This window comes from Nylanderia fulva, unplaced genomic scaffold (genome assembly GCF_048542155.1).
Source record: "Nylanderia fulva isolate GAGA-0341 unplaced genomic scaffold, ASM4854215v1 Scaffold40, whole genome shotgun sequence".
NCBI lineage: Eukaryota > Metazoa > Arthropoda > Insecta > Hymenoptera > Formicidae > Nylanderia > Nylanderia fulva.
Window position 1 is genome coordinate 98,125 of NW_028190477.1, and position 11,571 is coordinate 109,695.

Genomic DNA, 11,571 nt, shown 5'->3' on the forward strand with positions numbered 1-11,571 from the left:
CTAATATAAAGCAAGTTTGCAAAGATGGTTATAAATTTTTAAAACGATAAAATTATAAGTAATGAATGTAATGATAATTTGAACTCTTGCTTCACACACGCTGATTCTTTTTCTAACAATTTATCATCTTTTCGTTTATTTATCTCGGGTACTTTTATTCTAATTATGTTTGTACAATGAAGTTCATGATTGGTGATGCTGGCTAAAAAAGTTGATACATTTTTTACGCAGATAATGGATGATTAATTGTTTTTATATCACGATGAGATTCTTGGTTAATGTCGATGATGTGCAGAAGCCGATTTTAATGAGAAAAGTAAATTCCTCATATTATTCGCGCGTCATGGCCCTTAACGATATGATTCATCTTACACGCACGAACGCCTTGTTTTAAAATGATTTATCGCGCTAGTCTGTTTCATGGTTATTACACTTTTCGCTCGCTTTACTCGTAACAATTTTCCAGAAATTAATCTCAATCTCGTTGTTTTGCGTCACAACCGCTTATCTCGTGGTTGCATTTACGAGGCAACATCAAATCCAAGTGTGAAGATGGTTGTTTTATAGTTTATCGACTATTTTGCAATTTCTACAGAAAAGAATTCGATATATTGTCACAATTAAATAAGAGGAAAAAGAAAAATTATTACTAAAACAAATTTTTCTTAGAAAATATAGTTTCTACCCTTTTTCTTAAGTGACTGATAATAATGAAAAGTGTAGTATAATTAAAATAAAAACAAATAAAATAATTATTAAGATAAGGCTTCTTGTTTCAATAATTATTTATACGTTTCTTAGAAAATTAATTTCCTGTATGTTATGGATAAATAATTACAGAAGATTGTTCATTTTTTACCACGCTTCAGGATTTTCACATTCTAGATTTCTTGAGCTTGTTACGGCTACAAATTGATACACGGTATCCGATACCAATATCATTATCATTGTTCTTCAAAATATCACGTAACGCGTATCCTGCATAGCTCGCACGTAGAGTCCTTGAATGCGAACTACGCTGCCAGATCACGTTCACGATAATTCTCGATTATTATTCCTGCCTTGATCTTGGTACCAACGCGTTTCATCATGCGACTAATTTGAATAATGACGATATAGGCGATTAATTGCACGCCGTATTTTATATTATTACCTCTAATGGCCGGGTCGTTATCTTGCGCCAAAAGGAAAGAACCTTCTCTTTCGCGCGGAAGAACGTTCCTTCAAGTGACAAATATTCGCAGTTTCGCGTATTCCCGCGGTGACAAATTTCGGGACGGATTTTTGTCTGTCGACGATATCTCCGTAAAATATGTTACGAAGCGTGACAGTCCTGACGCGAAAGGGAATCACCTAGGAGATGAAACGCATCTCCAACTTTTTTCCTCTCTTAAGTATTCGGGACAAAAACAAATGATTGCTTTGCGATTTCTTGCTTATATCTTTACTTTAAATATCTCGAACAAAGTTTTAATATTAAATCTCCATTAATATTTAATTTTTCGAATTTTTTCGAAATGAAAATAACCATCTTCAAACTCTTCCAATGATTGCCTCTGTACTCGCTGTACTTGGATAAATTCTTGTATCACAAAATGCTTTTCTAATTTTTTTTTCTCCTAAAATGATTTTTTTGGTTTCCGCGTTTTTCTCTCCAATTTCTTTTATATAAAAAAAATTGTCCGCTTAATACGAATATAATACCAACATCCGACGCGCTGAAATCGCGGCGCATTCCACCGTTTTATTCGCGTGCAATTAAAAAAAAATACAGCTTAGTAAACCGCGTGTTCCGGAAGGATTAAAAGTGTGTGTGTGTGAGAGAAAGAGAGTGTTTTACGCTCATGTCGCACCAAAACACCAATTTGCGGACGGCACTTATGGCGGTGGCCATTGCGGCAACGTCACCTTGTTCGGACCCCGCAATTCCGTCGAGTGCTAGCAATTCGAACCGCGGAGGCTTTCTCCTATCTCGGATATTCGCGTATGCATTGTGTGTGTGTGCGCGCTTGCGGTGATAATCTCGGTACCGCAGCGATTCGAGCCACCACGTAGACATTCCGGTTGTACGAAAAATTAGGAGCTTGATATCGCCTTTGATGTCGCTGTCTTTTGGGCATCTTGGGACGAAGGGTCGCTAAACTATGCGATACCCTTTTGTCATGTAACACTGAGAAACACGAAACTGTCGGTCGAGCGATTTAAAATGACTCTGTGATGAGGCTGAACCTCACTCGGAGATGCTCCTTATCTCGTGTTCACGCGAGGGTAAGAAGAGCTTCGAGTGTCCTAGAATAACCGAGCTTAATTTCGATGATGGATCCTTTCACCAATTTTGAAGTTTAAATTAGGATAAGGTTTCCAAAAAGTTCTATATATTTCTTGCGAAATATAGGAGATTCTCTCTCCCGCTTCGCCTTTTTTTTTAGAATTTATTATGACAGCTATATATTTTTATTATTGTATTTTTAGAAAAATCGAAAATCTAAATTAATAAGACTTGAAAATTTAAGATAAAGATTATTAATTCTTCGTTTTAGGCCATTTATTATCATTAATGCAAAAATAAGTTTAAATATTTTCAAATTAATTTAGTGGAATCAGAATTAAAATTATACATCCACTGAGATATTATATAATACAATCACGCTATGATGCGTTATTAAATGCACGGCTCGTAGCAGTCTAAAAAAAAAAAACTACGAAGTAAAGCATCGTAAATGTCAAACGCGGAAGTGATGTACCTACTCTACTAACAAGGGACATGTCACAACTGTCCGGAACCGATTTGATTCTCCTTGAAATATGTTGTTAAATACACAAATCTAAAAGACACGTATTTTTTTATACGTGCGCAATTTGAGTTTTAAGGGGTGAAACACCCCTTTAAAGAATAACGGTATTTTTCTTTAGGATCAAATATCTGCTAAACTATAAGAGATATAAAGAAAAAACGTACAACAAATTTTAATGGCTTGAAGAGTACTTTAAAGTTATATGAACAAAAATTTTTTTTTTTTTTTTTTTTTTTAAAAAACCCTCACCACCTAATTTTTTTTTCAAAATTAAAAATTTTGTTTTACCTAATTTAAAGCTTATTTTTTTCCAAATTCAACCATGTGTAATAAAGTTATGTTACGAAATATCATTTTCGAAAATTAATTATAAACGCTCCCGTATATACGCTCATCCGTGCTATGTGCGTAAGTAATTACCGTCGAACAATAAAATATATAAAAAATGTTTTTGTATAATTCTTATTTATGTTTTCTATGTATTTATAACTGCGTATTGTGTATATTTAGATTTAAAAAAAAATTTTTAAATATAATTAATAAGAATTTTTTAAATATACCCCCTGCTTTCTTATTATTTCTTTAATATTTAATTTCTTCTATAAAAATTAAAAACAATTATATTTTATAATAAAATTATTTTTTAATTGAATCTTGCGAATACCAATGTCGCAATATTTGGCATAAACAAATTTTATATCTTACGTTAAATGAATCATAAGATAAGATTATGTGTACGTGTTCCAGATAAGTTATAATTTTTACAATAAAATCTTTAATACGTTAAAATAAATAATAAAATAAGATTATGTGATGACGTATTTCTGATAAGTTAATATAAATTGTTCATGTAGCAGCATAATTCTCACAGTCGGTGTAGTCTTTTCGTTGTAATAATATCTGTGTAAACTGTTCTTTTATTGCAATAGAAAGCAAAATATAACATCTTTGAATATGATTATCAATCCGCTTAACGTTGTTAGACTTTTATTGGTGTCAATAAATTCAATATATTTAACAGAAACGCCAGTAACTGAAGCAGAAGTGGAATTAAAGGAAAACATTAAAAAAATATTACTGGATAGCGTTTTTCATTATAATGGGGTGGAAGTAACGGAAGAAATATATCTCGATTATGAAGAACCTTATAAATTACATAGTTTTGAAATAATTGAAGATGACGAAGAAGCATGGCATGAAGATAGTTTAAATTCTCATCCTCATTGTTCAAATGATGATACAAATTTTGATAGTTCTTATAAAAGACGAGCTGTTGAGTATTGGCGATTTCGGGACACTGATGAAAACAGTAATGACAGAAAAAGGAATCGTCCTCTAAGAGTAGTACAAAATAAATTTAGAAGAGTTTCATCTGAACGTCAGTTAAGGCGATGGGAAGAACAAATACAATCAGGTGGAAGTCGTACAGAAAAATTATCTTACATCTCCAAATTTACACATGATAAATTTACTGCAGCTGTCGAATCAGGATTCATGGTTCATGATATTGATTTAAAAAGATGGGCTTTACAAGCTCAAGAAGAAATAGGAAATTTAAATCCTATATTTAAAGCATCTCACAGTTGGATAGCAAGATTTAAGAAGTCTCACCGAATTGTTTCAAGAAAAGTTACGAAGTTTGTCACTAGAAGAACATTAGAAGATTCTGCTGATTTGCAAAAATCAGCTGATGATTTTCTGGAAACAGTAAAACCTCTTATTGAACAGTTTGGATCTGAAAATATTTACAATTCAGATCAAAGTGGTTTCCAATTGGAACTTCACTCTGGAAGATCATTGTCTAACCAGGGAGAAAAGAAAGTAGAACGTGTCGTGCAATCCATATCATCAACAACCCATTCATATACGATACAACCAATAATATCCTGTAATGGCAATTTGTTGTCCCCTTTATTTATTGTATTAAAAGAAGCTAATGGTAAATTTGGACCAAGAGTACAAGAAAATTTATTTAAAGCAGAAAATGTTATTGTAAAAGCATCGAAATCTGGTAAAATGACATCAGGTATTTTCCTTTTATAATTACTTTTTTTAACAACCTTATTTTATTTAACAATTTAATAAGAGTCATAAAAAAACTATTAAATTAACATTTATATTTTGTACAGATCATTTTAAAATGTGGTTAGAAGAAGCTTATTTCGCAAACATTGGTCCTAATAGCGTTCTTCTTATCGATTCATGGACTGGACATTGCCCCAATATGATTTCGGATTTAACACCTCCTGGAACACATATTACTACTATGATAATACCGAAAGGAACTACAGGGAAAATACAACCATTAGATGTTTATGGATTCAGAATTTGGAAAAATTTTGCTAAAAGATTTTCAGATGCGGTTTTACTGTTGGAAAGTAATATAAACTTACATGAACGAAATAATATAATAAAATTGCAATCTTTGATACATAATCAATTGTCATCCCCACGATATCAAAACTTATTTAAATATTCGTGGTTTAAAAGTGGTTATACGAATGAAAGACCAGACGAATTCGAAAATCCAGTACACTTTAGTTTAGACGAAACTTTAACAAAATGTGATATCGAAGGTTGCAATAATATAGCTGTAGTAAGATGTTCTTGGTGCAAGAAGTCATTATGTTTGAAACATATTTTTGTCGAATATCATTATTGTAATGTGTATAATGAGTGAATAATATAAAATGCAAATACATTTTTAAAAAAATCTAAATATACACAATACACAGTTATAAATACATAGAAAACATAAATAAGAATTATACAAAAACATTTTTTATATATTTTATTGTTCGACGGTAATTACTTACGCACATAGCACGGATGAGCGTATATACGGGAGCGTTTATAATTAATTTTCGAAAATGATATTTCGTAACATAACTTTATTACACATGGTTGAATTTGGAAAAAAATAAGCTTTAAATTAGGTAAAACAAAATTTTTAATTTTGAAAAAAAAAATTAGGTGGTGAGGGTTTTTTAAAAAAAAAAAAAAAAAAAAAATTTTTGTTCATATAACTTTAAAGTACTCTTCAAGCCATTAAAATTTGTTGTACGTTTTTTCTTTATATCTCTTATAGTTTAGCAGATATTTGATCCTAAAGAAAAATACCGTTATTCTTTAAAGGGGTGTTTCACCCCTTAAAACTCAAATTGCGCACGTATAAAAAAATACGTGTCTTTTAGATTTGTGTATTTAACAACATATTTCAAGGAGAATCAAATCGGTTCCGGACAGTTGTGACATGTCCCTTGTAAGTATAACATACAATATCGTGCATATAAATGAAATCTCATATACAAGAAGATTTTTACATATTATAATAACATTGTGCTCACATAATATAACTTATGAACTTTGTACAAGCGACGAAGTTTCATACGTATATATTCGCATATTTGTATCTCTACATCCTATTATGTGCGTATATTTTTTGTCCTACCAGCTTAACTTTTTTATTATTATTCAATATTAATATTATAATTATGTAGAATAAATAAGAACATATTTATATTTTTTTCATGAAATTTTTACATGAAATCTTTTCATGTCAAAAAATAATTCGATTTTTAATATAACAAAATTTTTTAAATTAGAATATATTTAAATTTTGATAAAAGTAAAACCTCGATAAAATAAATAATACTATATAAATGAGTATCAATCTATTTAATTTGCAGCAGTCTTTAGTTTAAATTTAATTATCCAGTATTATTGGAAAGATCGAAAGGTTTTTAAATCAAGCGTCAATAAAATTTCAATTTAAAGTTTTACCTATAATAGATTCTTTAACAAAGATTTCTTTCTCTCTCTGTTTCAATGTGATCGAGATATTTAAACTATCTTGATGTAGGGTGGACGCGCTCCGAATTTGGTGCGCGAAGGAAATGGCAAGTTAGGCCAGTGCCGAATCAAAAAAAATTCATTGAACATTCAAGTTTAACACATTATCAAAAGTATTTATTACTTCACATAGCACACGTTAAACAAAAAAAAATGAAATCGTTAACAAGGTTATTTCATTATTCTCTTCACAACAATGCGAGTATAATACACTGAGTATGCATACGTCGATCACGCTTGTTATTCATGATCATAATTTCGAGTCTGAAATTCGAAGGAATTTTCGATAACCTTTGTTCGTCGTACACATAGAATGTTTTTTCGCACTTGTTCGTTCGTCGACTACGTTTGATTTGAAGGACATTGCTAATCTGTACGCGCAAAATATCCTCCTACACAAATATTAAATTTCCTTTAATTGTTCTTACATACGATTTAATAATCGTCATGCGACAGAAAAACATGAGAGTAATTTCACTGACACGTGAACTTGCTTAAGTGTGAGACACTTATGTACGGTCACTGACATGTGAACCGAGAGCTGATTGAGAGTGATCATTAGGAACTATACAGTTCGTATTTAAACAATGAGTTGCGCCCTGGTTGATAGCGCGAAGCCTCGTTTTTATTGCCGGACTATTCGCGGCAATCTAATTGTATGCACAACACTCCGCGTAACTCAGTACTCGCACACAGTAATAGTCTTAGGTTTTGATTTATATCATTTAATCCGACTTGATTAATAATGATTTTCAATTGAAGAGAGCGCTTACTTATGTCGACTTTACTCTTGGAGAGACTTTCAACGACTGACTTCGCTTTTACTGCCGAAAAACCCAAAGGAATTTTGTTTTCGTGGCTTGCTACTTCTCACGTGTATTCTGCGTGATTGGTGAGAACAATAGCCATAAATACGCTTGCCGGGAGGTGCTGCCTCTCTGGCTTCATGCGAGTTATTATTGATTCGATTATCGATGCTGTCACGAAATCGATTGAATCCGTAACACTCTCTTTCTAAATTACTAATCAACAAGATAATTAGCATTTGATATAAAAAGTCTCAATAAATAATATGATATCGTTCATTTTAGTCATATTCTGCAAAGTAATTGTATATAAATGGAGAATGCAATTTGTAGAAGCTAGAATCACATTTTCCTAATGCATGCGCGAGATAAAAAATGGATTTAGAGCATAATAGCGTGTAAAAAAAGGGAAATGTCCCGGTGGACGCAGATTTTGTTCACGTACAATCGAGATTTGAGGATCCGCAAGCAAGCTTACCAATGTGCACCGCTATCCGCACTCGAAACGAGTAAATTCGATAGCCACAACGATGTGGCAACGAGCCCACAAAACCACGTGTCCCAGCAAACGATTGCCGACATTTAAACCCTACATGTGGAGAGATTTTCAAACAAATCTAATTCTCGCGAGATGATTTTCTAAGTAAATATTTCTACATACATTATCTTTTAAACCAAAATCATACACGACAGAAAATGTATAAAAATAATTATATAATAATATATACGTATAATTATATGTTGTATATAATGAAAAGATGAATGCACTCAATATCTCGAAAAAAATGATGCCTAAGAAGGTAAAGATTTAAAGAAAATTTTTGTATCTTATATATTACATTTCTTTTGAAACGGTCTGCAACATTTGAAGCGTATCTTCCCAAATTTCAAGTTTTATTTTAATTCATGCATTTCGCATCGATACGAGAATCATCGTGTTCGAATAACGATACCGGTGCATGATGGCCGCAAAATAATCCAAAATGATCTTTTCGCGGAATGAGTTTCTGGCAGTTACGATACGATCGAACAAACGAATTCTATCAGCGAGCGGACGGGCGTTTGCATTCTCTATCGAGCAAAACCAGGTGAAAACGGGCACGTACAAAACAGGAGCACATAGATAAATAGGAGAGAGAGAGAGAGAAAGGGATCTGTACTCGGCGCGGCAAGAGCAACAGGTTCGACGTTCGCGACACAAAGGAAGTCGCGTCGTCCGGGTTATCGGTTAAACCATGCGTTTGTCTCGATTAGTCGAGAGCGGCGGTTTTGCCAGATCGGCTGTGAATTATCGTTACCGCGAAGATGGTGATTTGCAGTTGCGCTCGGATTGCTACTCGGAACTATACTTAACCGTGAATTTATCGCGAGCAGCGAGACCGGGACATGTCTCGGTGAAGCCTCCTTTTCATGAAAGGTCAAGAATGAAAGAGAGAAAAAGAGAAACAGGCAATCGTGGATGGTCAAAGGGGGAGACACCCGGATAGCTACGAAATATAGCCGATGAAAAGTTGAGCCTGCCACTTATCCGGGAAGCAACAGGTTCGATAGGCCTGCGTCTGATTGTAAGACAGTGATTCGTAATTCTACATGGATGGTTTTGTAGTAATTCGCGAGTAGCAATTAAATTTCGAATAATTAATTCATTAAGACGTAACATTGAGATGTATATAAATATAGTTGTTTGAAAAATAGCTTTTAAAAAATATTAACTTTTTGAAGAGAAATGAGATGTAAATGACAGAGTAAAAATAAATCTCTTTTTGATTTAACGATATTTAATTTAAATAAAACTTTACGTATCACAATTAATTATACATTTTATCCGCTATTTTAGATAAAACATTAAGATGATAAGAGATAGCACGCGCTTCTCTGTTCTTACATCAGTGTCTATTTTAATATTATACAATATTTTTTTCTCTAGAAAGAATATATTTTGCAAGAGTAAAAAATAATTAAAGAGAACCACTGTCTCATAATGGATGAGACGCATATAATGGGAAGGGTGCCAGCCCTCGATAAACTTTTCGATTATTTCTGTTCTGGCTGATGACGACCCTTTTTGTGAAGGGTCGAAGTATATTGGCTTTTGAAGGGACCACTCTGTGCGTTTATCTTTGCGTCACGTATTGTATTCAGATATCTGTTATCTGTCAATTTTATATAACAAGGAACTCAAGAATCATTCTGTTTTTTTTTTAAATGACACGAGGAAACGTTTTCTTCGTTTTTACACTATTTACGAGTTTAGAAACGTAAATCTTTTTGAAAGAAGTTTGCTTGACCAGAAAATGCTGGAGATATATATTTTTATGGCACTCACACATCGTTATAGGTACGTTTTATCTCATATCTCAGACAGATAAATGTTCAGAAGACATCTAAAGGACATTTTAATGTTTCAAATGTCACGCAGATATTTAAAAAAGAATTTTGAAAGGAAAAAGACTAACGCTGCATGGACAATTTTATCATTTATATTTCTACATCTCGTTTATATTCCGTAACAAATTATTATGTAATCTATAATATTAATAGAAAATATATCATTGGTTGTATTAAAATTGTCTCTCAAATTTTCAAAGTGAAATATTTGAATAGGAATCAAGTCTATTATTTTTAAATTAAAATTTAGTAAGACGAAAACGATATTTCTCCGTTTATTTGCCTTTTAGTGGTTTAATTTAGCAGAAGTATCTAATTTTCACCGTTAAACAATCTTAATTATGCGGGCAAATTGCTCTTATGAAAAGCCGATTGCTAATTCACGAAGGAAAACATTTCGATTACTGACGTTAACGAGCTAGCCTGCGCGCGTATGCGTATATATATATATATATATCGGGGAAAATACGGCTTGCCGAGTAAACATTCATCGAAATAACCGGGCGTGGCGTCGACGGAGAGAGAACACTTTTTTCGACGAAGCTGTCGGTGGCGAAGTGTGACTTCGGGATTGGTAAATAAAAGAGAAAAGAAGCTCGCGTCGTGCGACGAGAGCGTGGAAATTACGACGTCCGAAACGCGACGACGGGATTTGCGGCGCAAGTTTCTTCGTCAAGGTTTTCTTGGGGACGAGATATTTCCTCGCAATACCAAGTACGTTACATACACATGTATGTATATGTATATACGCGTATGTACATGTGTACATATATCTCCATCGATATATATCTTTGTATTACACGTGCAGGCAAAGTGGCACTTTGTGTGCGTGTTTTCTGTGCGGAAAGCGGCCGATTTCCCACGCCGCCATCTAGCGGCGACGCGGTGAGTGAATAAGCCGCATTCAAAGCCATTGCCTACGGCTTCAGCCGTCGCAAGATGGCGGCGTGCGATCGGCCACCTCGCGCACAAAGCCACTTTGCCTGCACTTGTAATACAAAATAGTATGTGTATCACGTGCGAATTGACAATTGTTCACTCGTGTGGGGTGGTCGCACTCGTGACCAATTGTCAACTTTCCGCACTTGATATACAATATACTATTTCCTCGCGTAAATGAAGTTAAGACTCAACTGGGCAAGGGCATAGTAGTGTTCTGACGTGGGACGAAGTTCATTTCGTATCTCCGCGATCGAAGGGAAGAGAGGGCTTCTCTCATGCCCTCGTTTTCTTGGTTCTCTTCCTGTCCCTCTCTCTTAGCTCTTGGCACTTTCAAGGAAGTCAATATCTACCGCCTGTTGCTCCCCTTCCTTCAGCACCCCATTCAGTTTCCCTTGTGTTCCTCTCCTTATCCATCTCTCTCTCTCTCTCTCTCTTCCTATCCCCCTTTTTCTCTCTTTCTCATTTTACATCCTGTCACTATCCTCGTCTGGTCACGACAAGCTCAGGGACACCCTTTCTTTGTAGAACACGATCTTCGATGGGAATTGCGGCCAGATTGAAAGGGCAATTCCGCAATTTTCACTCGATGGCGAGTCGATCGCGTCTCTTTTCTCCGCGAGATAGGGGTCGCGCCACAGACGGTACCATCCTTATAGCCTTTCAGCTACACACAACCCTTATCGACGATCGCAATTACCCCGAGATTCCCTCTGCCTATTGTATGCGATAACGATAACGATCTGTGGGCGCATTCGCGCGTTATTATTGCCCCAAGCAAGACGCAATAA

The 11,571-nt window shown here is 34.2% G+C and overlaps 1 protein-coding gene across 1 annotated transcript; it reads left to right on the plus strand.

Annotated features, from left to right (window-relative positions):
• Positions 1-3,528: 3,528 nt before the first annotated feature.
• On the plus strand, positions 3,529-6,076 carry LOC146721865 (uncharacterized). The gene is made up of 2 exons (XM_085486144.1): positions 3,529-4,821; positions 4,925-6,076. The coding sequence occupies exons 1-2, from the start codon at positions 3,750-3,752 to the stop codon at positions 5,473-5,475; spliced, it is 1,623 nt and encodes a 540-aa protein (XP_085342270.1). The 5' UTR covers positions 3,529-3,749; the 3' UTR covers positions 5,476-6,076.
• Positions 6,077-11,571: the final 5,495 nt, after the last annotated feature.